Below are 27891 nucleotides of genomic sequence, written 5' to 3'. Positions count from 1 at the left end.
ACATATACTGCATGCCTCTTTCACAAGTTATAGCTTCTAATCTCTGAGCAAAAGAGACCAGGAAAAAAAAAAGATGATGCAATATGAAATTATACCCCTTCGAGAACTAGAAAGACTATAATTATAGTACTTCCTCTTAAAACCATTCAAGTATGTAACATTGCTGGGAACAACAGTGCGTGGGGAAACTCTTTACACTCTTTCCATCTTGAACACTCAAAGTATTGAGAAAAAAAATGTGTTCTGTTCCTACTATCACTTTGCTTGAGCATGCTTCAGTATTTTACCTTTTTGCACTACTCCTTAGAGATTATGGTGGGGAAGTTTGGAAAGCAGTTTCTTGGAAATGCCTTTTGGAGGGGAAGGGAAACTATAAAAATATACCAGCTTGACAAATGACTGACATTGTAGAATGGAAAAGAAAACACATCTTAGTTTTACACCCATGTAGAAGCCTTTCTTCTCAAATGAGTATTTTCGACAGCTGAGCAAGATGATAAACAACAGTATCACAAAACATTTAAATGGAAACAAGTATTATGATGTACATTATTCACCTGGCATTCTCTAATTCATGATATTTATATGTGGCAGAAACCACTGCAGATTCATTTATTTATTTTCCAAGTGGAATGAGTATCTTACAAAGGTAGCCTATTATATTAATATTGATATTAATATTCTCTAGAGAGTCAGAAGCTTAAGGAAAAAAGTATCTCTACTAGAAGTATGTAGTGGTTTTCAGGGTCCACATTTTATGCATCAGCCAGCACTTAGCAGGGAGAATATACTGTGTAAAGAAAAATGTATGTATGTATGTATGGATGGATGGATGGATGGATAGATAGATAGATAGATTTTTTTTCTTAGAAGTACCAGCAATGCTGAAAATGATTAAATGGTTCATAAATACTTTTTAAAAAATTGCTAAAATGAGTTTATTGTCAGAATTTATACTCAGATGAGTAGTAGTACGAGCACTTCAATATTGACTCAGTTCAGAGAGATGATGTTTCTTTGATGCTCAGTGATGGACCTATCAATAATTTAATGAGCTGCATGACTAACTTAGAAGAAAAAAAAAGTAAGACTGAGTCCCTAGGAGCAATTGACTTAGTACAGTGATAGAATAGATAGTAAGTACTTAAAACACTAGTTCTTAAGTCTTGATGCTCATAAGTATCACCAATGCAACTTTTTTTAATGTTTCATTTTTACTTTTGAGAGAGGAAGAGAGCATGCAAATAGGGGAGGGGCAGAGAGAGAGAGGGAAACAAGATACAAAGCAGGCTCTGTGCTGAGAATAGAGTGCAATGCAGAGCTTGAACTCATGTACCATGAGATCTTGACCGGAGCCGAAGTCATGAGATCATGACCTGATCCAAAGTCGAATGCTCAACTGATTGATCTACCCAAGTGCCCCAACTTTTTAAAAATAAAAATTCCTGACCTCACCCTTGAAGGATTTTATTTCTATGGGTCTGAGTTTGGTTGTGGTTAGTCAAAAGACTCAACTTTGGAATACACTAAACATTATGTTGTAGATTTGTATGTCCCAAATTATTCAGTATTTCAGTATTGATTGAGATAAATATTTTGAAATCTATGAATATATAGGGCTTTTTTTCCCTTGAATAGAGAAGAATTTGGAGTAGGTATTCTATAAGAATATTATAATCATAACTAATTCACCACTAAAATTTAGTAGAAATTGTGATTTTTAGAACTCCTATTATATTTGACAGTATCTCCTAAATACATTTCAATGACATCACAGCAAGCTTTAAATAATTTACTTAATCATATTGGCACATAAGCAGACATATAGACCAATGGAATAGAATAGAGACTCCAGAACTGGACCCACAAAAGTATGGCCAACTAATCTTTGACAAACCAGGGAAGAATATCCAATGGAAAAAAGACAGTCTCTTTAACAAATGGTGCTGGGAAAACTGGACAGCAACATGCAGAAGAATGAAACTAGACCGCTTACTTACACCATTCACAAAAATAAACTCAAAATGGATGAAGGACCTGAATGTGAGACAGGAAACCATCAAAATCCTAGAGGAGAAAGCAGGAAAGAACCTCTCTGACCTCAGCTGCAACAATTTCTTATTTGACACATCTTCAAAGGCAAGGGAGTTAAAAGCAAAAATGAACTATTGGGACCTCATGAAGATAAATAGCTTCTGCACTGCAAAGGAAACAATCAACAAAACTAAAAGGCAACTGATAGAATGGGAAAAGATATTTGCAAATGACATATCAGACAAAGGGCTAGTATCCAAAATCTATAAAGAACTCACCAAACTCCACGCCCGAAAAACAAATAATCCAGTGAAGAAATGGGCAGAAGACATGAATAGACACCTCTCTAAAGAAGACATCCAGATGGCCAACAGGCACATGAAAAGGTGCTCAATGTCACTCCTCATCAGGAAAATCCAAATCAAAGCCACACTGAGATATCACCTCATGCCAGTCAGAGTGGCTAAAATGAACAAATCAGGAGACTCTAGATGCTGGAGAGGTTGTGGAGAAACGGGAACCCTCTTGCACTGTTGGTGGGAATGTAAACTGGTGCAGCCACTCTGGAAAACAGTGTGGAGGTTCCTCAAAAAATTAAAAATAGGTCTACTCTATGACCCAGCAATAGCACTGCTAGGAATTTACCCAAGGGATAACGAATGCTGATGCATTGGGGCACTTGTACCCCAATGTTTATAGCAGCACTTTCAACAATAGCCAAATTATGGAAAAAGTCTAAATGTCCAACTGATGAATGGATAAAGAAATTGTGGTTTATATACACCACTACGTGGCAATGAGAAAGAATGAAATATGGCCTTTTGTAGCAACATGGATGGAACTGGAGAGTGTTATGCTAAGTGAAATACATCATACAGAGAAAGGCAGATACCATATGTTTTCACTCTTATGTGGATCCTGAGAAACTTAACAGAAGACCATGGGGGAGGAAGGGGGGAAAAAGAGAGGGAGGGAGCCAAACCATAAGAGACTCTTGAAAACTGAGAATAAACTGAGGGTTAATGGGGGTGGGAGGGAGGGGAGGGTGGGTGATGGGCATTGAGGAGGGCACCTGTTGGGATGAGCACTGGGTGTTGTATGGAAACCAATTTGGCAATAAATTTCATATTAAAAAATAAAAATAAGAAAATAATTTACCTAATCAACTAACATATATCTTAAGCATTCATACACTGTGCTTGTCACAAGGTACATCATAGTGAATAAAAGAAACAGAAACCATTGAACTAAATTTATCCTTCCTGAAATGTTTATTACTTCTAAAAAAACTTGGTAAGGATTTTTTTTTCATTGCCAATGATAAACCCATATTGACTTCAGAATTTCTGTCTTTAGGTATAGTATTGTTTTAACCCTCAGTTGTGCCCATCTACTTTCAATAGTTTTTCCTAAGTGTGGAGCCTTGAAAATGTGCTCTGGCCTGTCTGTTTTGAGAGTTCATGGAAACTGGATTGCTCCAGTTTTCACTTCCCACTGCACATCTCTTACAAACACTTGCTGCTGGGTCAGCAAAACCTCAGATTCATATTCAGATTCAGATGCAGTTGCCCATTCTCAAATGGGTACATTACACCTTGGGCATCTCGCTTTCAGGACCTTCAAAAGTCAGATGCCCTGTGACCTCTGTCTGCTTTCTCCCCTACAGACAGGGATACCACACAGATCTTGTGACTATTGGTGGTTTGTTCCCATTTGCTGTTCTTTGGGGGTTTCTGGACACCTAGATTTGTTATAAATATTATTCATCGTGTTTTTTTTTTTTTATTTTTGGTTTTGCTATTTAGTTCTGTTAGTGTGTTAAAATTTGGAAAGACTCGGGTTGCCTGGGTAGCTCAGTCAGTTGGGTGTCGGACTTCAGCTCAGGTCATGATCTCATGGTTCATGAGTTCAAGCCCTGTGTTGGGCTCAGTGCTGACAGCTCAGAGCCTGGAGCCTGCTTCGGATTCTGTGTCTCCCTCTCTCTCTGCCCCTCCCCCACTTGTGCTCTGTCTCTCTCCATCTCTCAAAAATGAATAAATGTTAACAAATTTTTAAAAAATTTGGAAAGACTTACAGACTCTGTGGCCATAGAATCATTGTCCCTATTTTCTCTGAAGTCCCTTTCAACTTTTACTGCCTAACTGAAAGTAAATATCTAGAATACATGAAAAAAACACAAGCCCAAGTTCTTGTTGTTTGCCTTCTTATGTGATGGCCCCTATTTCTCCTTCTTTTTCCACTTCTTTTACCAATCAAAGCTTATCCTTCACTCCACATTTCACCTATTAGCACAATGCTCAACTGCACTACCTCAGCTTTTCCTATACTTACTCAAACTCGGTCCTTTTTGAGTAATTTTAGTCTCTTAAAAAAACTGGGAAAAGAGGCCCTAATGATAAGGAATGAATGACAAAGTCATTCATGATGGGAAAGGAAAAATAAGCAAACTAAACACAAAGTGAGTAGAAGAAAGGGGGAAAGGAAGCCTGAAAATCAGCCAGATAGAAATTGGGCAAACAGTAGTGAAAATTAACAAACTCAAAGTTAGTTCCTTGAAAAGATTAATAAAATTGATGAACTGATCAATAAGAAAGTGCAAACTGCCAACAACAGAAATTGTAAAAAAAAAAAAAAAAAAAAAAAAAAAGGATATCACAGAATATTCTACAAACACTTCATATTATGAATAACTCTCTCCTAATAACTTTGGCATCTTAAATGGACAAGTTAACATTAAACTAAAACAAGAAGAAATAGAACATTAATACAAACCTAATAGAAAATCTGAATACTTGATACAAATTTAAGAGACTGAATTTGCAATCAAAATTCAAATTTCAAAACTCCCTTTCAAGAAGGAAAACTTGAGGTCCATGTGACTTCACTGGTGAATTCATCAGTAACGTAAAGGAGTAAATCAAATCAGCCATACATAGACTTTCAGAAAACTAAGGAATAGTATATACTTCCCAACTCATTTTATGAGGGCAACCTAACCCTAATCTCATAACCTGATAAAACATTTAAAAATAAGTTCATGTGAGTATTCCACGTGAACATAGATGTAAAATAATAATATATTGGCCAATGGAATCCTGCAATATATAATACAGGTAATGTATCATGATTGATTGGCATTTATTCCAAGAATGCAAGGTCGGTTTAATGTTTGAAAATCAGTTAATGCAGGGTGCCTGGGTGGCTCAGTCAGTTAAGCATCGGACTTTTGATTTCAGCTCAGATCATGATCTCACCATTAGTATGATTGAGCCCCATGTCAGACTGTGCTGACAGCATGGAGCCTGCTTGGGATTCTCATTCTCCCTCCCTGTCTCTGCTGTCTCCCCACTTATGCATGCTAGTGGGCACTCTCTCAGAATAAACATTTTAAAAAAGTAAATCAATAAATGCAATAGCCACAGAAATCCCATATAATAATCTCAATAGGTGTTGAAAAACTTTTGAAAAAATCAAAACACTTTCATGATAAATATATGCTATACACTAGAAATAGAAGAGAAAATCCTCAGTCTGAAAAGGGCATCTGCAAAGAACTTCCAGCTAACAGCATACTTCACAATAAACATTAAACGTGTCCCCCCTAAGATCAGGAACAAAACATGGATGTTTTCTCTTACAACTTCTATTCAAAATTGTATCAGAGGTCAGATGTAGTACAAAATGAAGAAAGAAAAAAAATGTACGAAATGCAGCAAATGTAGTTACAAAGCAAATGCCTGTATGACATTTCCAGCCAGATTGCTGCCATCCAGCCCTTCCTATAGAAACTCTGGGGCCATCACTGAGGTATAGTAGTAATGTTATGAGAGACCAGAGAGGCATGATGAGGCCACATTGTGGAATTTGGATTTTGTTAGGTAGGCAACAGGGAGCTATCGAATATCCGTGAGCACAGAAGCGACATAACGGTGTTCCTAGTGTGGAGGAGGCAGTGGACGCAGTCCACCCCAATGGGGAAGAGTAATGTATTGCAAGCTTTGTTTGGAATTGCTAGTACTTGGTGATAATAAAAAATAAAAACACTTTTACTTGATTTTAATTTTTTTAATTTTGTACAGAAAGTGTATTTTATTTTATTTTCTGAATCCATTTTACCTACAACATGCTATATGAGTATCGTTATCAGAATTGAAGTGGAAGAAAATTAATTTGATAGTCTATTAAATAGATTAAGGGAGAGGAATAGACTCATAGAAATCATCCTGTCTGCCCTTTCTGGGTAATGATGACCATTCTGAGGGGAAAAGTAGTAGAAACTGAGAGGTGTTTCTCTTGTAATGTGACCTTCTGTAAGACTCACGAGATACATACTGTGTTGTTGTATGTGAATAAACATTTGTTGAGTAACTATGCAAATCAATGAGTTCCTCAACAGGGAAAAGATGAATTAAAGAATTTCTATAAAAATCTATAGTCTCTATAAAAGAAAACACTATTCTGGAGAATGTACTACTGCTTAAAAGATGTATTTTTTTTCCCTCATTTGTATTTCTTTTCTGTTGTTTTCTGTTCAAACAATACTCTCCAAATCCAATTTAATTTTCAGGGCAGACTTCCTATTCTTAAACTTTTGAGTTTGCTTTTCAGGTTCTTACTTTGCATGGCAACATCAACATTATCTCATTGGCTTTTAGTGAGTTCAGTGACAAGATGTAATCTACAGAACATTAGATTTTTTCTACCACCAGCCAAATGAGTACATAGGAAGACATATATTTCTGCTGTTTAAGAAGTGTTGCTTTAACTTACTTAAAATACAGTGTCTATTGCATAGAGAACCTCTGATAAATATTGACTATGCTCACCTAATTTATTAATTTTGAAATCATACTTCATGTTTTCATTAAACACAAAGGAATTCATGTAAGGATTATCCAATGCCTTGAAATCAGCCTGACAGAATTTCATCTCTTGATGTAGAGGAGAGCTGAGAAAGCGAAGCTAATTATTGCAGAATCTTACTCTTTTCTACTGTCACTGGTATCTGTGCAAATTCATTGTTTCAGTGGTCACACATTTGACTGCATGTGTGCACCCTTGCTACATAGCCTGGTACAGAGGCCTTTGCAGTATGATCCACAATAAAGAGGTCCTGAGTGTGGTCACCAGGGAGTGTTATGGCAGTCATTAACAAACATCGGTGCTATTCAGAGAAATTCACAAAATAATAACTGGAATGCTTGCCTGATTCTTCTCTGTGCGTCCATCTCCTCGCAGGCACAGACCATTGCGTCGACCTTCCTTGGGTCTAGGAATGGGTCTTCCTTGGGTCCAGGATAACAACTCCTCACTGTTGTTATTATTAGATTTGTAGCTTATCACAAGCAGAGTGAATTTAGCAAAATGGCCACGAGCATCGATTTGGCAGTGAGGCCACTGACTGTCTAAGGTTTGGTTTCATCTTCTATAAAATGAAGTGTCCTGCATTTCAAACATGGTAAAATGACTAATCCGCTGTTGTGAGGTTTCCATCATAATGTGGTTTGGGGAGTAGATGAGAGAGACAAAAATCTGTCAATGTAAAAATAAGTAAGTTTATTTGCTAAGTGTTAAGGAAGAAGTTGGACAATGTAGAACACCTGGAGTGCCATTTAAGGAAGGGGCTTGCGATTTTAGATATATAGTCAAGACATATCCCAACGAGAAGGTGACATTTGATTTAAAGACTGAAGGAGGTGAGGGAGTTAGTTGTGTGGAAATCTAAGTGAAGAATCATAGGCAGAGGGCACAGCCTGTACAAGTATCCTAAAGTGAGAACATCCCTCATGTGTTCAAGGAACAGAAAAGAAGCTATGTACCTGGAGTAGAATGAGCAAAAGAGAGAAGAGAAGGAGCATCCAAAGCTTTCTGTGCCCTTCCACAGGATGCAAAGGCACAGGCCTTTTTACTTTGCAAGTGCTTGCCACACATCCCTCAAGTATTCTGGAAGGATGAAAAAAAAAGTTTGACTATCAGTTATTTGATGAATTTGTTCAATTACTACTATTTGTTCAACATCAGTGTGAAATCTGCATAGTAATCATCATAGCTAATCTTTAACAAGCACTTGTTCCAGAGATGATACTAAATACTTTTAAATTAATAATCTCAGTTAATCCTGACAACAGATGTAGGAATATTTATGCTCATTTATAGATTGCCAAGATTCAGGTAGATTTTGGGGACAGAGTATAGTTTATACTGTGACTAGTAGTTATGTCACATCCAGATGAATAAGGAATTTATACCTACACCATTTAGTTGAGGAAACATAGAATAAGAGTGAGCGTTAAATTCTAAGGCGCAATAGCACAGTCTGTAAGCAGAGGGTTGCAACCATATATATAGCCCTCAGTTTCCATTTAAGCTAGGCCTTGGAAAAGTCACTTAGTTTTCCTTTGGAATTATAATGCCTCAGAGTATTATTTGTTAATAAGTAGAAAAAAATACATAAAACATTGTAGCACTCTGCCTGCAATATATTAAGCATTCAAAGGAAAAGGTTGATATTGTTGTAAGCCAAGGAGTGCTTGAGAAAATCAAAGGCTCATTTACTCAAAATAAACTTGTGGGGCATCTACTATGTGTCAGGAATCCTGTTGGATCCAGGGGAGGTGGAAAGATACATCAGGTTAGAGCCCTTGGGTTGCTTATAGGACCCTGGGAAGAGGTATTTTCAGATAGGCATATAATAATCATAAGTTAGACACTGGGGAATTGCAGGGTGGAGTAGTATAACAATAAAATGCTGTAGGATAGGAGAAGAGGGAAAATGCTTTAACTTGGGAGGGACTCAGTATTGTAAAAGGATAGAAATGGGTAGATATCAACTTCCCAAAGGAGAGGCCATGATAGTGGGCAAGTCAGGGACTGCACTTGACTTTTCCCTTCCTTGCATTATCAATGTGTACACCTGTGTTTTGTTTTCCCTTTAAGCAAATAAACATACTATTAGTTAAAATCCTTTGATCCCCATTCCTCTCCAGAACCTCTTTATGGATCTTTCCTCTATCTACCTCTGTTCCCTTGCAGATAACTTCAAATATTGTGAATATGCAGGCAATGCTCAAGTGCATTCCACATCCATATTTTAAATCAAATACTCAATATCTAGCAGATATCTCAAAGTTAATGTGTCCCAAACCTATCTCCTGATTTCCCCCCAGATCTGCTTCACCCATAGCCTTTCCCATCTTAGCTAACAGCAACTCTGTCTTTCTGATTGTTCATGGTAAGACCCATGGTTATCATTTTTGAATTCTCTTTCTCTTAGCAGTTATATATAATTTGTCAGCAAATCATGTTGACTCTGTCTTCAAAAATGTTCATGATCTTTTATCCTGACTATATTTAATACCTTAGTAAAGATTTAATAATTTAATAATTTAAAGATTGAATAACTCCTTTCCTTATATATGTTTAGCTTTCTATGTAGTCTGTCCCTAATTTCTCCCCGAAATGCTGACATCTTTGCAACATGCATATCTATAAGTCTTTTATTTTTTAATATGTCCAAGTATAATGAGTACATCTGTATGGCCCCACCTTCTCAGAGGGTTCCATCCTTTGGATATAGTCTGGACCAATGGCCCTCTCTGTCTCCTGCCCCGCCATTAGCCTGACACTTTCCACATACTTCTGAATCTTCATCCCCTTTATCCCATGCTTGAATTGTTGTTGCTATGGTTTGTTTACTTTTAAAAAAAATTCTAGTGTTTGTTTTTGAAAGAGAGAGAGCATGAATGGGGGAGGGGGAGAGAGAGAGGGAGACTCAGAATCTGAAGCAGGCTCCAAGCTCTGAGCTATCAGCACAGGGTCCTACATGGGGCTTGAACTCACGAACTGTGAGATCCTGACCTGAGCTGAATTGGATGTTCAACCTACTGAGCCACGTGGCCCTGTTTGTTTAATTTTTGTTTTTAATCTGCTGGTGTCATGTCCTCCATGAAATTCCCGAGACAGGAAGTTATATTTTTTAAATCCTTCCATATCTGAAAAGTATTGTGATTCTTTCTTCACTGATAACTGATAGTTTGACCTGGTAATGAAATGTAGACTGGAAAATAATTTCACTCATAATTTGAAAGTTAAGATTTAGTGTTCTGGATTACTATAACACTGTAGAACACTTCACTGATATTCTATATTTCTTTCATGTTGGATTTGTTGTTCTCTAGATGTTTTTGTGCCTTTTGTTTGAATGCTTTGTGGGATTTTACCAAATGTTGTCCTTCCCTCCCCCTACCATTAATTTTGCCAGCACATTCTGAGCCCTGTTTTTTTTTAAGTTTATTTATTTTGAGACAGAGAGAGTGGAGGAAGGACAGTGAGAGGAATGAAAGAGAATCCCAAGCAGGCTCCATCCTGTCAGCATGAAGCCTGATGAGGGGCTCAAACTCTGGAACCGTGAGGCCATAAATTGAGCCTAAATCAGGAGTCCAAAGGGGTACATCTGGGTGGCTTAGTTGGTTGAGCGCTAGACTCTTAATTTCAGTTCAGGTCATGATTTCATGGTTCATGAGATCAAGGGTTCTGAGATCAAGCCCTGTGTTGGGTTCTGTGCTGACAATGTGGAGCCTGCTTTGGATTCTCTCTCTGCCCCTCCCCTGTTTGCACACTCTGTTTCTCTTTCAAAATAAATAAAATAAACTTAAAAAAAGAAGAGTTGGATGTTTATCTGGCCAAGCCACCCAGGTGTCCCCCTGGTTGAGTCCTTTTAAACTGTCATTTCATGTCTGCAAAAATGTTTACTTTGTATTCTTTGGTAATTTTCTCCCTTATTTTCTTTCTATTTTTTTGTCTTTCTGGAAATGTTCCATTTTTATTTTGTTTTTCGTCTCTATTGTTATTATTCTTTCTGAATAATTTTCTCCACTTTCTCTTCCAATCTTCTTATTGAGATTTTTATTTTGCCTGTTGTATTTTTAATTTTCAAAAGCTCTTTCCTTAACAGATTGCTTCTTTCTTAAGGCTTTTTGTTTTCTATATTTTTAAGTGAATATAAATTTTACCTATCTTTCTGGAGATAACAATTACAGGAGTGTATTTTCCTTACTTTCTTATTGACTTTTACTAATGTATAGTTGACATACAATGTTAAATTAGTTTAAGTTGTACAGCATAGTGATTTGACAACTCTCTATGTTGCACTGCGCTCCCCACAAATGTCGTTACCATCTATCAACACACAACACTAGTTCAATACCATGACTCTATTCCCTACGCTGTACCTTTCATCCCCATGACTTTTCAGGGTTGTAATATTTAACTGGGTTAGTGTAGAAGTATTCAACCAAAGAGAATGGAAACATAAAAGTGTTGAATCTGACTTTTTGGAAGTGTATTTTTATTTTTTATTTTATTTTATTTCTTAATATGAAATTTATTGTCAAATTGGTTTCCATACAACACCCAGTGCTCATCCCAACAGGTGCCCTCCTCAATGCCCATCACCCACCCTCCCTCCCACCCCCATCAACCCTCAGTTTATTCTCAGTTTTTAAGTCTCTTATGGTTTGGCTCCCTCCCTCTCTAACTTTTCCCCCCTTCCCCTCCCCCATGGTCTTCTGTTAAGTTTCTCAGGATCCACATAAGAGTGAAAACATATGATATCTGTCTTTCTCTGTATGACTTATTTCACTTAGTATAACACTCTCCAGTTCCATCCATGTTGCTACAAAAGGCCATATTTCATTCTTTCTCATTGCCACGTAGTATTCCAGTGTGTATATAAACCACGATTTCTTTATCCATTCATCAGTTGATGGACATTTCCATAATTTGGAAATGTCTTTCCATAATTTGGCTCTTTCCATAATTTGGCTATTGTTGAAAGTACTGCTATAAACATTGGGGTACAAGTGCCCCAATGCATCAGCACTCCTTTATCCCTTGGGTAAATTCCTAGCAGTGCTATTGCTGGGTCATAGGGTAGGTCTATTTTTAATTTTCTGAGGAACCTCCACACTGCTTTCCAGAGTGGCTGCACCAGTTTACATTCCCACCAACAGTGCAAGAGGGTTCCCATTTCTCCACAACCTCTCCAGCATCTAGAGTCTCCTGATTTGTTCATTTTAGCCACTCTGACTGGCATGAGGTGATATCTCAGTGTGGCTTTGATTTGGATTTTCCTGATGAGGAGTGACATTGAGCACCTTTTCATGTTCCTGTTGGCCATCTGGATGTCTTCTTTAGAGAGGTGTCTATTCATGTCTTCTGCCCATTTCTTCACTGGATTATTTGTTTTTCGGGTGTGGAGTTTGGTGAGTTCTTTATAGATTTTGGATACTAGCCCTTTGTCTGATATGTCATTTGCAAATATCTTTTCCCATTCTGTCGGTTGCTTTTTAGTTTTGTTGATTGTTTCCTTTGCAGTGCAGAAGCGAAGTGTATTTATAAAGAGAGAAACACACCCTTCTGTCTTTCTACTTCTTGGTGGACAGGAATTGGTCTTGGAGGATGAGTAGATTTATGTGCCAACATATAAATGAAACTGAGTTGTACAGAAGTATATTTGTATTTTCAGATGAATTTTGAGAAACTGATTAAGGTGAAAACTTTTCATAAAGCCTTTATCACTTACTTTGAAACCACATTTTCACCACATAGCACACTTAAAGAAGATATAAGTTTGTATTATACAAACTTTTAAGGAAATGGGAGTAAAATTGTATTATCTTATTTGCAGGAAAGTGTGTAATCAAAGGACTGTTAGATTTTCATGGTTATATATAACACATATTCACCATTAAAGGCCACTTACTTTTGCAGACCACATAAAATCTCTGTCTTGAGTAACTGTCTGGATTCCATGGGGCTGGGTGAGAGTGGGGTGGGGAACATGGGTACAAAGTAATAATTCATGGTTTTGCATATCTTTCTGGATCTATATGCATCTTTGATATTGAAGTTCATCATTATCTACCACAATACCTGGTACATGTATCAACCTCTGTTTTTCAGAGTATTAAACATTTATATATATCAATTCTTTTATCTTTACAGAATGAGTCCAGTGAGTCCCTGTATCTCACATGAGGAAGAATGGAGCAGGGATAGATTTCTTTAAATTATTTAATTTAAAAACGCTTCTCTACATTTTTACATGTGAATCCCAACCTGATATCTTTTTTTAAATGTGTATTTATTTATTTTGAGAGACAGGGCATGCATGCACATGCAGGGGAGGAGCAGAGAGAGAGAGAGAGAGAGAGAGAGAGAGAGAGAGAGAGAATACCAAGCAGGCTCTGCAGTTGTCAGTGCAGAGCCAGATGTGGGGCTCGATCCCACAAACCATGAGATCATGACCTGAACTAAAATCAAGAGTTAGATGCTTACCCCACTGACACATCCAGGTGGCCCCCAACCTGATTGTTTTTAGTGTACTTGAGATTAAAGGTAAATGAAATCATGCCTGTCTACACGTTGGTTACTTCCCTATGTGATAACCCAGTCTCCAAATGTGGAAAGCTAGATTCAGTTCATTTGAAAGAAAAGCAGGGAAAAATTCCAGTGATTTTATAAGAGATTTGATTTGATGTCTACATTGGCATCTCTTTTTCAAGTCTTTAAGTTATTTTTAAATTTCTCATATTAATTTCACATTTTATATGGATATGTTCTCTCAGGGAAAGTTTAGGCTCTATTTATCTTTCTTTAAACAACATGCTATTATTTATGTATATAGTAGATAAGCATTATACCTTTTGTGCATTTCATTCTCAAACAGCAGCTTGAAGAAGAAAAATACTTTTTTTCAGTTGTTATTTACTTGATATTACTCTGAAACAAATAACTATTTTTGCATTTTTATAACAATATAAACCAGCTAAATATACTTAATGTAACTAAGTCATGTTACAAATGAGCCATAAATGTGCTGAAATGTTCCTAAAAACAGAATTGTATTTTTAAAAAAAAGTTATCAGGGTCAATATCAGTAGGCACACATGCTTATATTAACAAAGAACTTTATTTTAAACACTGTTGAAACCCTGATGGGATGATAAATTATAGAAAGATATGCTCTTAGTTTAAGCACCTGGCATGTATCAAGCAAGTTTGGGTCAACGAGACAGTAGATGAGGGGGAACTAGTAGATGAGAGGTAAAATTGTGAGACTAAATTAACTGCTGGCTCTTGTCTATTTTCAGTCTCCCCATGACTATATTTTGATTTCTTTATGTGGTACTTAGTGCTTAATTCCACATTTCCCTTTTAGTCACATACTACTGACTTTCTTGGGGGTTATTTTCATTCAGTTCTATATATTCACCCTGCTGAAGCTTCCCATGTTTTGTGTCAGGAGGAAACGTACCTTATTACCTTCTTGTCTGTTTAAAGTTTTTTTTTTTCCTTCCTCCCTCCCTGTCTTGTACCTAATGAGCAAATTATCTAAAAATAGATATGTTCATCATTCTACAAAATGTTGTATCTTCTCTAGATGGGAGGCCAGTGTAATTGTAAGAGACGTGTGTCTGGCAGACAGTGCAATCAGTGCCAGAATGGATTCTACAATCTACAAGAGTTGGATCCTGATGGCTGCAGTCCCTGTAACTGTAATACCTCTGGGACAGTGGATGGAGATATTACCTGTCACCAAAATTCAGGCCAGTGCAAGTGCAAAGCAAATGTTATTGGTATGTGTAATGCAAAAGTTTACAGTCACATCTCTATTACCATCTGGGATAAAATTCTCTATTTGATTTCTTAACTGAAGAGTAAAGCAAGTTTCCTTGCTCAAGGCAGGCTGGGAAAAAAAAAAAACAATTTGGATGAAATTAACTGTCTAAAAATGATTAAATTAATAATTCTATCAAACTACAGCTTGAAGCTTAGTTTAATCAACCTTTTAGAAGTTTCTTTATTCTGTAGATGCATTAGTTCACATGGTCCCATACTAATAAGTCATAGAAAAATATAATTTGCTTACTGCATAGATGTTTCTTTTAGAAAATTAGCACTTTTTCAAAATGTTTTATACTTAATGAGTTCTAAGCAAATCATTTCCATGCTAGTTTTCTTAATAGACCAAAATAAATGGATTTTTTCAAAATATTCTGTGCTACAGGGTCCTTTGTGATAAATCTTTCCATTTTTTTCTATTATATTTCTTTGAACTGTTCCTATGAAATGCAAAATAAGTCAACATAATTCCACAGATCATGTATATTGGTAGGGTTAGTTATAAAGGGCCACATAATTTTAATTTTGTAATTCAGTGCCAAGCTGATTATAATAAACAGCTACCTTCGGTGTTATTTATCATTTTTTTATACAAGACGTGCTTTTTTGTTTGTTACTCCCACAGGTATTTTTCAGAAATTAGATTTGATTATAGCAATTTATTACATCCAGCATTTTTGAGGGGAACCATAGCCACATAAGGACAAAATTTATCAAGTGCCCAAAATGCACTGTGTACATAATGCACTTTGAAATGTTGATATATGAGAATATTATGAGAGGAAAGTTTCCTGATGAAGTGAGTCTTGTATTTTAACTGAATATGTGTTGGTTCATATAGGAAGTTTAAAAAAGACCTTTACCTTTCTATTGTCACTCAAGACACCAAGTCTTTCGTGGTTTTCCTAACACTAACCTGAGCCTTATAATAATAAAAACATGCCTGGCAGACACACACACACACACACACACACAAACACACACACGCGCGCGCGCACACACACACGCACACACGCAATGCATACATACATATACACATACAGATGAACATATTCTGGATAACATTTTCCTTTCTGTGCTGTAACTCAAAAGCTAATCCTTTATCTTTTAGATAGGTAGTGACACATACCTCATTTTACACAATTCAGCCAGACAATCATTTCATTTTAATTTAATTAAAAAATATAGACATGGTTAATGATAAGACACAAAATTTCTGTTTTAAAGAAAGATTACATCAAAATCATTTACATAACTTGCCCTTCTGCATTTCAGCCACACAAAAACTAACTTTTTGGAAAGAAAAGAATAGGTAACTTCTAAAGAAAAGCCTATCATTTTGTAAGTGCTGTCTGTGACGCCAAGTGAATTCCAGTACCTTTGAATTCAATCTATGTGTCATCCTTTGTTCTTTAATATGCTATAATATGTATTTTAAATTCATGATCTGAAAACAAAATTTAAGGAAAGACCTTTAAAGACAATGAAACTTTTATTTTTTTTATAACAGTGGAATCTTTCCTGTGATGGTTAGATTCCAGAGCTGAATGAAGGAAGGAAAAATCAAAATTTTCTATTTACTTGGAATGTGTTATGACCTCCCTGCCACGTCTTATTTTATTGATCCAGATAGTTTTCCGTAGGAAAGTGTATGTATTTTTGAAGATTAAATCATGATTTTGATATTATTATTTCTGGAGTTATTTCTACACATGCAGAATTTTTGATAAAAACATGAACTCGATATGTGTTTATATGTGTGTATATGTATGTATATTTCTTTTTTAATGGGATTAGCAAATGTCCTTATTCAATTTTACCTTGTTAATATGAAGAAAAGCAGAAAATACCGGTGTATGTTGTATATGCTTTGGAAAGCAAACTGTTAGAGTTAACAAAACTGTTAAATCTTACTAATGATTCTATCACCAGTAAAATACATTAGCACCAATAATTTTATTAAAGTAGGTCATTCATCTAGAATAAAAAGGGAGAAGAATGTGAATTAAATGCCAAGTGGGCTAACTTGCCTGTACTTGTTAACACCGAATGTGATGCCCTGTAGGCCTTCCTGAGTATCGTTAGGAATAGATTGCCTGTCAGGAATATGTATGGCATATTCAAATAAGCACTGCGCATATTTTTAAAACTGATATGATATGAATCCATGTAGACCAATTTTAATAGTTCAAAATGAGTCATAATTCTTGTTAACAATACAGTTATTTTTAAAATTTGCAGCAATAGTGGTCCTTTTTTATTTTCCTTATTGAAATTAAATGATATGCCTTAGGTGAGTCATTCATCACTGTTAAAGAACTTGCCTTCCATTGGAGTTCTTGAATTTTTATCCATATATATACATATCTATTATGCATTTCCTTCCAGTTTAAGAAATGCTTTTCTAAATATGAGTTCCTGAGTGTGTTTTTGACTGCTGTTTTAGGACTAATTTTTTTTTATTGCGATCGTAGCTTGAAATAAATGTTTCAATTGATTCAACCCCACGTAGTCAGTTATTTAAACTCACGGGGATGTGAAAACTATCTAAAGGAAGTATTTTGCATCTCAACCTTTGCTATTCAAACATTTTTGTTTTATTCTTTTTCCTTCTAATGTTCTTCCTGAAACTAACCTAAATTGTCAAAGATTTAGATTTAGATGATAAAACATTCTTCTCTGTTTGTGAAATGTATATATGTAATACTCCTTTAAATAGAAGTAATATAACAGCAAAATTTACTTAGTGTTTAAAGAGGAATGTTCTGAATCACACAATATGACAAGCGATGTGATTGCTTTATGAGCCAAGGAGAGCATAATTTATATTAATTGAAAATAATAAAATATAGGGGCATATGAAAGCATTGAAATAAAAATTGCTCTGGATAAGTTTTATTTATATTAATTATTTAAAGGTGTGATGTCCAAAGTGTATATACTATTACACAAAATAGCTATCAGCTTAGCATTTTATTAAATATTGTAGGAGCATCTGATTTTTAGGGAAGTCACTAATGTAATAAGTAATTATTCTGAGTAGCTTTGAAATTTTATTTCAGTCTACCATACTTTTACGTGAGCGTTTTGTTAAAATAATTAAAAATAAAAATTTTAATATTTGTTAAAAAGGATCTCCAGTATATGTAAGAGAAGCAACATTTGCAGGAAGCATTTCTCTTTGTGTTAAGTCATAAAATTTCATAAATCATGTTACAGAAATAAAGTTGTATATTACTGCCAAAGTAAGTATTATTACCATATTTCGAATGTACGACCGGGCCTCTATGGCATTACCTGTGAGGCAACACTCAACATTTTGTGTCTGCATTAAATGTTGGCAGCAGCATTGTTTGCCTTGAAAGCTCAAATAGCATCATTTTCACTCTTTTAAACAAATTCTCTCCTCAGGGCTTAGATGTGATCATTGCAATTTTGGATTTAAATTTCTCCGAAATTATAACGATGATGGATGTGAGCCCTGCCAGTGTAACCTCCACGGCTCAGTGCACAAGCTCTGTGATCCTCTTTCTGGGCAGTGTGAGTGCAAGAAAGAAGCCAGAGGACTTCAGTGTGACACCTGCAGAGAACACTTTTACGGGTTGGACATCCCCAGTTGTAAGGCCTGTGACTGTGACCTGGCCGGATCCCTCCCTGGAACTGTGTGTGATGCTAAGACAGGGCAGTGCCTGTGTAAGCCCAGGGTTGGAGGGAGGCAGTGCAATGAATGTTTGGAAGGATACTTCTTCCTCCAGCAAAATAATTCTTTCCTCTGTCTGCCTTGTAACTGTGATAAGACTGGGACAGTAAATGGCTCTCTGCTGTGTGACAAATCAACAGGACAATGTCCTTGCAAATTAGGAGTAACAGGTCTTCACTGTAATCAGTGTGAGCCTCACAGGTACAATTTGACCAGTGGCAATTTTCAAGGCTGCCAGATGTGTGAGTGTGACTCCTTGGGGACATTACCTGGGACCACTTGCGACCCAATCAGTGGCCAGTGCCTGTGTTTGCCTAATCGTCAAGGAAGAAGGTGTAATCAGTGTCGACCAGGTAAGAGAGAAATGTGTTGCCTTTTCAGTGCACAATGACTCTCCTTTCATTATCCCATATTGGATGATTCTTCTTTATTTTGGGGTTGTAACATCTAAAAAATTTACTTGCAACAACACTGATGTGTTTATATTATCATCAAACACAGATGTAACTATTTAATGTGTTCAAGATTATTCAGTGTATCTGTGTTGCCATCTATATTTGGGATGACCCTTTAGAAGAATCCCAGCCAATCAGACATTTTATAATTGAGAGTAACTTATATTTAATTTCTCAACTAGAAGTAAATCCCCTTCTAATAACTGAAAAAAAATCTAAACTAATAAAAGCAAGAACAAATTTTGCTTCCCAGAGAAAGGAAAACTTGACTTAATTATCCATACCATGCCAAATATTCAGGCAATGAACTGATTTTCTGAATACAGCTGACCAAATATTTTTACTAAATGGGCTACATGTTCTGGCATCACGAAGGAGCATCTAGAATTATTTTTTAATGACATCACATTAATAAAATAGGCTGTTTAGTCCCACTGTACCTTTCTTTTTACGTGTTTGCCAACTGGGAGAAAGATGGACCCTATCCATGGCTTTCTCCTTGCCTCTACATGATCTAACCAAAACAATATACTTGCTTCATAATAAAGCCAGTATAATGTCATGATAAATATATATGTTTTAGTCATTTAACAGCTGTGCTAAGGTTCTGTCTACCCAATCAGTTCTGAGTTTTCTGAGCCTGTGAAAAAGAACATGGTGCCAAGCAAAAGGGAGATTTGCCTACCAGAAATAGGTAGGATGGAAATCCTGTTTTACAGGACAAGGAGTCCAGATTAGGGGAATGGAACCATACCTTTCCTTTCACATTGGCCAGTGAGACAAGTAAATCCAAAGGGACAGGATGGAATTGATGAACAGTTCATTCTTTGTGAGATGTAAGTATCAGAAAATAATTTGAACCAGGTTCGACATAATTGGGGGCTATATTATCACTGGCTGTCCCATAAAACCTGATATGGAACAATGCAGTCAGGACTCAGGAACTAGAAATCTCACACTGATATATATCCATTAATTCAATCATTCATTCCCATATTGATATTCTCTCTCTCTCTCTCTCTCTCTCTCTCTCTCTCTCTCTCTCTCTCTCTTTGTAGAAGGACACACTCTGCTGGTATCTCCCTCTCTGCATGGTTAAGTGTCTACCTCATTACCATTCTAGCAATACAGAGAGACTTATTAGCTACTTTGTGGTTACAATTCAAGAAGGATATTCTAACTGACTCAGTTTTGTTAGGGTGGATATGTCTGAGCCAATACATTAAGGCCAGGAGTGTCAGGATCACATAAAAGAAGCATGGCTTCTAGGGGGCACTATTTCAGGTAGGAGCAATGTGGTAAGTATCTCAGAAAACAGGAATATTACTGAGAGCTGTGTGGATGGCCCATGTGAAAGCTATAATACCTTGCTTGCACTCTTTCGGCTTCCGAATCATCTTTCCAAATTTGCAATCGCTTTTTTTTATATATGCTAAGATGAAACTTTTCTTTTACTATTTATTAATATCTCTAATTTTGGAAATATGGTACTCAGTCTCCTACACAAACAACCATCATTTATTTAAAAAAAAAGCCAAAGCTAATAGATCAAATGTTATATCCTGTTGAGTGATTAGCTATTGTAAAGCTTATTGAGTGTTTTGCTCGTAGGATATAGCTGTGCAACAGAACTAGACATCAGCTGGCTTAAGTCAGAATGGGAGGATCAGGGGTTCAGATCCTCCTGAAGTCCATATATTCAGTAGCAAAACAAAAACAAAACATCCCCCCCAAACAAAAACAAAACAAAACAACAACAACAACAAAAATGATTTCTTGAGTATAGTTCTATTGGAGGATTTTGATGCCTAGAAATTCCTAAGAGATTCCTATGAAACTAATGAAAGGCAAATTTTTCAAGAAAGGAAATCCAATCAAAGCATATTATATAGCATAACTGTGAAGTAGATTTCTGTACTCATATAGTCAATCTCTGAATATTGATTTAACCAAATAGAGGGATTATTGAGGAAGGATATAAGAAGTTGAATACTTATCCTCTAATGTAGAAAGACAATAATCTAAATTTTCAAAGTTGAGATGGAACAATATATATATATGTTGTTGAGAACATATATATATATATATATATGTATATATATATGTTATTGAGAAATATTGTTTTATATATATATATATATATATATATATATATATGTTATTGAGAAATACAGAAATAAAAGCCAGAAGAAACATCTAAGAATGTTGAAGGTGATTGCTCTGGGCAGGGAGATTTCTGGGAGAAGGATGGAGCAATGGACTGATAAGCTGTGAGCCTTTAAATTCTATTTGAGTTTTAAAACGATCTGCATATAAATTTTGATAAAAATACAAATCAAATTTAAACATGAAAATATTAGAAACTCATATATAATCTTTTTTCTTTCCCCTGATGGTCTCCTCTGGCCCCTTTCTTTTATGAGATTTATTTATAGTGTTGGTTTTCTAGGAGAATAATACTTTACTGGCTACTTCCCTAAGCACGGTTGTCACAAAACTTCTCTCCAAAGGTTCATGGCAAGTTGTCTTCTCTCTTAAGGAAAATGTAGAATGGAGATCATCATCATTAATGAAAATAATTATTATATTTAAAACATTCTTGTATTTTATGTATTTGTGTAGTTGATAATATCCCTTGTTAGAGTTTCAATGTCTTGAGAGCAAGGATTATCTTATTCAACTCATGTAGCCACGGTACTAGTGTAGTTCCTTGTACGTTGCATGCATTCAGTAAATGGTTTGTTTAATTGAAGACACAGAAATAATCAGGAGTTTTAACAAGGGTATTTGTGTTAGGGTTCTCCAGAGAAACAGAACCAATAGGAGATGTGTGTATATATATATATCAGCTGTACTGAGAATTTCCTTTACACATCTCCTTTGCTGGATACCATTTCCTGAATCTGATGTGTTCTTTTTTCTTATGTTATATGTGTATTTGGTAGAGAACACACTTCAGTAGTTTGTGAGGAAGGGTATAGGGAAGAAGTAGTTTGTTTGTGTTTTTAGAATTTTGAATGTCTGAAATTAACTTTATTCCACACTCATAACTATCTGAAATTCTACCACTGTATAGAATCATTTTCACTCAACAAATTTATTTCAACATTATACTCTTGCAATGTCAATTAGGTTACTCTTTTCTTTTCTTCTTTCCTTTCCTTTCCTTTTCTTTCTTATATTCTAGAAGCATCTACCCTTTCTACATCCCTTATTTCTGAAAATTTCATGGTGACATGCTTTTGTTAAATAATTTTTCTGAGCACTCAGTGGGCCCTTATTTCTGTAGATTAGTGTTCTTATATCCTGAGAAAATCTATAAAACACCTTTATCACAACACCTGGACTAGTGTGTGACCAAACAACTGAACAACACCGAGCCTACCCAAGTTGACACATAAAATCATCTATCACAGGCAGCCTTCTCTATGATCCCTGCATTTACTATAGCGCTTTGTCCCTGCACCTGTTGACCCCAAACACTCTTTGGTTTAACTTCTAAAGAGAAAACTCATTGTCTGCTCTCACAATTCAAGAGGGAAAATCTTCTGGTTGGGGAGGAGACTCACTGCCCCTCACACCTGACTTCAGATATGTCTGGAGCCTCCATACAGCCTGAGTCAGTCAGCTTACTGTTGGTCACTCCACTGCAAGTGCTTAGCTTTTACTTACAGACCTCTGCCATTCACCTCCATTTCCTCTTCTCTCTTTCTTTTATCTCATTTTTGGGGATTTGGGAAGGGAAAAGTTTGATTCTGCTTAACTGAAATGTTTCCCTGGTAGATTCTCGTGATCTGCCCTGGTGATCTTTTCAGCCAAATCCTTGCAGCTCCCCTCAGATTCCTCTCTGTTTCCACAACCGTTGTCTATTCTATCAGAATCAGTCCTGTTGCTTTTACCTTCAAATAGATCTAGAATCAGACCACTTTTTACCCGCCCCCACCCCCATCCATTTTCATCTTTCTCCTGGACTAGCTGACAAGCCTCCTAAACTTCCTTTCTCCTCTTTATTCTTCTCCAGTCACTTCTCAGTATGCAGCCAAAGGGACGCTGTGCAAACTGTAGTCCAACCACATCAGTCTGTCCTGCATCATCTTCCCATCACTGTGGGTAAAAACATGGCCTGCGTGAACTGGAATGTCCATGATCTTTCTCTAACCTTGTTTCCACAAGTCTTTACATCGTTTCTTTCTCTCCAGTCTCCAAGTCTAACTGCTGTTCCTCATGTTGTTCAGTGCTCTATCCCAGGCACATAGGGCAGTATCTCCCTGGTGGGTACTCCATCTGTGTTTCCCCAATTGATACTTACATTAAAAATTACCCTAGTGGCATATGTTCTTTTTCGGCACGGGCATAGTGCAAGTATGTGAGTGTGCTCCTTTGAAAACACACAGAGAGGATGTGGTTTTTACCCTATGCAAGGAAGGAAAGAAAACAGTGGTCTAAGTATCTAATGGATTTTTTTTTTTTTTTTTTTTTTTGCAAAACAGCATATTCTGTGCACATGGGTGTAGCATATGGAAAGGTCCTAATGTGTTTGTGGACCTCTTGTTTTGTTTTGTTTTGTTTTTTGGTCCTACATTCTAGCTTCAGAAACTACTTTGAATTTTGTTTTCCAGTTTTATTGTCTCTTGCTGTGAAATTTACATTGAGGGAGAGAACCCTTATCCTGAAGTATCTTTATCATAAATGGATGTTTCACAGTAGCCAACTCTGCAGTACACACATTAAAATGCACTACTGCAATCTGAAGCTTTCTTTCTCCTTCTTTAAACACATCTGAGAGACCTAGATTACATACCACAGGGAGAAGCTCCACATGGGTGCGTTGAGTGGTGGAGGGGGACGTAAGGGGTAGGAGGGGTGAACTGGCAAGCCTAAGGACTTCTGCCTGCCTTTTTCATCTGTGGTTGTAAATATTACTGGCCCCTACTAGATTACTGCCCATAGATTCTTGTTCCACTTTCTTAAAAAACATTATTAAGGAAGGTGCATATAATGAAACCTCATGTATTATTAACCTAACCTTACTACGAATGTACAAGGAATAGGCTTAATTCAACTAAAATTTATAGGCAATTTGTTAAAGCAGCAGTGCACATTAGAAGGTACATTAGAGCCACATTGGTTTTAATATGCCATTCAATAACTTGAACAGAGGTTAAAAATGCTGCTTAACCTCCATTAAGTATTTTAAAAATGCTTTAATTTAAAATTATTTGGAGTGTGTGTACATATATGAATGTACACATACCCACACTAATAAATATAGCACTAAATATGTTTTCCCAGTTCGTTTTTTCAGTGCTGGATGACCTCGTAACGTTCAGCAGCAAGCACTTAATCAGAGGCTAGGCCGAAAAATGCAGGGAAGGATGTCAAGGCATCCTGAGCCAGTGACCCGCCCTTGTCCTTGAGAACCAGAGGCAGAGAGGGTTTATTGAGGACTCTGCAGCTCTGGAATAAAATAAAGGCTAATTTATAATGGAAACAGCTTCATATGACATGTTTTGTGCTAATAGGACAATTCCTCATGCTTCCCTCTGATATTTACTTTTGGTTTTGTTTTATAATTCATACAGACTATTAGAAACTAAAACAAAGTATCTTGTTTCATTAAGAAGCATATCATCTTTGTTAAGTAATGAGCTCATAAACCAGAATTGCATGTAAGACACTACCAATGGAATTGGAATTAGATGGCTGATATTCCATTAAAAATCAGTGTATCAAAGCTGAGATCCGGATATGCCACATGTCCTCGTGTTTGGTGAAACAGTTTTGCAGATTAACGTGTTTTTCACAAAGAGACCTGAGTCTCAGGATAAGAGCTTCTTCCTTCATAAACCACCAGAAAAGAATCTTGTCATGAGCAATATGGACCATAATCTCAGGCACATCTGTGGAGGAAAAAAAAGCACATTGACAAGTCATTATTTAAAGTTTAATTTAGGAAAATCCCACTTTCATAGAAAATTGGCTCATAAAAATGGCAATGGTGATAATAGATAATATTTACTGAGTGTCTACTGTTTGCCAGACCCTGTAATAGGGTTTTATCTGAAAAGTCCCATTTAATATGCACCGTATTTATATGCTGGAAGGACCAGTGTTTTCCCACTTTATAGTAGGGAAAATGATTCTAATTGAGTAGAAGAAATGTTTACAAATCCAGGTCCAATGGACCCTAGACTAGAGTCTGCACTCTGAAAGAGTAAAAAATTTTTCTGAATAATTGTGTATTTGTCATAATCAACCACTCAATAAATATCTGAGTGTGAGTTAAAAGAGGTACCCTTACAAGTGTTTGTAATGTTCCCTCACCCTCAAGCTCATCCCCATCCCCATCCCCATCCCCATCTGTGATTCTGGCTAACTGCTTTTAGGTCCTGGGAGATCTCTTGTTGTGTAGAATCTGACTTATCATCATAAAATGAAAATTAACAGAGTTCTGAGAGGCTACTGTGATCAGATAATGAAGACTGGAACCGAGGGGTCTAGAATTGGGATGATCTCTGTGGACTAAGTTGGATACATTTCTGGGATGGTTTCAATGGCCTGGGAGGGCAACATTCGATAACCACTGAGACAGAAAAATGGGGGCAAAGAATGCAAAAGTGCTTCTGTGGATTGTGAGTACACATATCTATGTGTTATACTTTACAGGACACAGTCAGAGCCTCCATTATTTATATTCATTGTTGTTATTGAATTTGATTTTTAAAGAATACACACATGAAAGCCCTTCATGGATATTCACATAAATAGGAAAACTCTAGGTTTTTTCTAAAGCAGAAAAGTCCAATAGAATGTTTTCCCTTATATGAGCATGTTAGTATATTCTTTCTTCTAAGATGAGGAGACATAGTTTTTGACTGACATTTTCTTTCTCAAGTTCTTTTCCATCTTCTGATATGGCAAAGATTACATTTTAAATATATTGTGCATGATTCATATAACATTCCCTGCTATCCTTCCTGATAGGCGAGGCTACTTTGACCAGTCATTATGGTCTTATGTTTACCATGTTTCTTTAAAATGTTAAAGAGATCATCTCATATTTTAAGGGATGACAGATATCTAACCAGCCAGCCAGCCACCCCCCTACCCATGTAGCCATCTATCTTTTTCATTCCCATATCCATTGTTCCACTAATCATCTACTAGATACATTACTATGTACCAGGGGCTATGCTATTGTAAGATATACAATCATAAATATATTAAGGCATCATAGTTTTGTAGGAGGAAAGGCCCTGTATGTAAATATAACAGAGTGATAAGTGCAATGTTAGAAATACCCAATACAGATAAGAAGTAAAGTGAAGGAACTGATACATTCTTGAAGAATGGGGGATATGGAGCACTTAGTTGAGAACATGATTCCTGAGCTGAGTTTTAAAAGTAAAAAGGAATTGGTAAAGTAGTCAAGGAATGTATAGCAGTCCAGGAGGAAAGAATAGGAGCAGAGACTTTAAAACATCTAAACTAATTTGAGTTTTTAAAAACTTTTAAATAAGAAAATTATACCTTGGAATGAATAATATTAATATTTATTGATGCATTCATTGACATTTGGCCAACTCTGAATAATAACTTTAACATATTTATATAATATTACCAAATGGAAGAAAATTATTGCTTTTATTTGAAAATTAGCATCGCTCTCTATACTTCATTCTGAAAACATTGGTTGTTAAAACCATTACTAAAAAAGTTTGTTGCTTGGTATACGTGAGCTACAAATTCCTCCCTAGACTCTTCGCTTAATACTATGTCCATTCTCTGGCTTAAGGTGAGAATTATTTCTTCTAAATGGCTTATAATTAGTGCTTAGCCTCAGCTTTGCCCTCCTTTTCTGAATAAGGCCTAGGGGTTAAACTTGTTTTCTCTCTCCCATTTCAAGACCTTGGCAAAGCCTGGTTGTTCATGGTCCTCAGGAGGGACATTGGTAGGAAATGGGCTCTTCTTTAATGCCCAGGACAGTGCTGTGCTGTGCAAATAGCCACTACAGGAGATAATACCAGCTGCCTTGCTAATAACTTTGAACTCTAAGGATTCTGCAAGTCTTCTCCTGGATACAGCAATGGTATTTTATGATAGGGGTGACTTTTTGCTTTAACTGCATAACACATTGTTTTCCCCATCAGACTTGCCTTGTTTGGGGCCAGGGTTAGCCAAAATAAAACTGGGGAAATTCACAAACATAGTGGGCTGATTTTTGCTCTCTATGTGCAAACTCTCAGCACTAACTAATGTAAGGTAATAGTGTTGTCTTAATGACCGCACTTCAGAATGTGGTACAAAATCATTCGTGGACAGAAATCTCCAAAAGATCAGTTAAAATGTTATGGCCATGAAGATGTGGAACGTGATGTGTGGAGTTAATGGAAGGAGATCAGAAATGTATTGAGTTAAAGAAAATTAAGGTCAGTTGTCTTTAAGCTGTGCTCAGGAGTTGAAGTTTAAGTAGGAGGGAAGGGAAAATGTTGTTTTCTATAGTTGGAAGTCATAAAAGGAGAGGTAATGGTCTAGAATTAGGCACATTCAGGTAAGGCAAGAAGTAATCATTGAGCAGGAAGGTACCTGAGTCATCCTAATTAGAACTGCTTAAAAATAGGACAAGTAAAATACTGGTGGGATTAACCTTTATAATCATGCTCCAGAGAGGAGGATGGGAATTAACCCCAAGACAAGTTTCAGTGCAGGCTTTTCCTTGAAGACCTACCTCCAGGTTGCAGCTTCCTTGGTTGTATGTGTGTTTCCCCCCCACCCCCATTTTTGTTCTTCTCTGCTTATATCTCTGATTTTTCTATGGCATTTTTTTTCTTTCTAAAAGTTGGGCAACCCAATTTTCCACAACAAAATATACCCCCGTTGTTTTTACAGATTTATCTAATAAATCATTTCTTGTAAAAATCATCCGTAATTGTTCTCGAATTCTCTGTGGCTTGAAGCTATTGCAATAAGTCCGAATTAATTCTACTTCTAAGTATCTGTGTTAATGGGTAATTTATC

The 27891-nt window shown here is 36.4% G+C and overlaps 1 protein-coding gene across 1 annotated transcript in view; it reads left to right on the top strand.

Moving 5' to 3' along the window:
- The window catches only part of USH2A (usherin), a 773795-nt gene that overhangs the window by 175538 nt on the left and 570366 nt on the right, over positions 1 to 27891 (top strand). Inside the window, exons 15-16 of the mRNA XM_045048458.1 lie at positions 14477 to 14672; positions 18130 to 18771. Coding sequence (XP_044904393.1) covers positions 14477 to 14672; positions 18130 to 18771 — 838 coding nt within the window. The remainder of the gene's footprint in view (positions 1 to 14476; positions 14673 to 18129; positions 18772 to 27891) is intronic.

The sequence above is a fragment of the Felis catus genome, chromosome F1, assembly GCF_018350175.1.
Source record: "Felis catus isolate Fca126 chromosome F1, F.catus_Fca126_mat1.0, whole genome shotgun sequence".
In the NCBI taxonomy this organism is placed as follows: Eukaryota; Metazoa; Chordata; class Mammalia; order Carnivora; family Felidae; genus Felis; species Felis catus.
The sequence above is the reverse complement of the archived record's forward strand: the minus strand, read 5'-3'. Positions and strand labels throughout refer to the sequence as shown.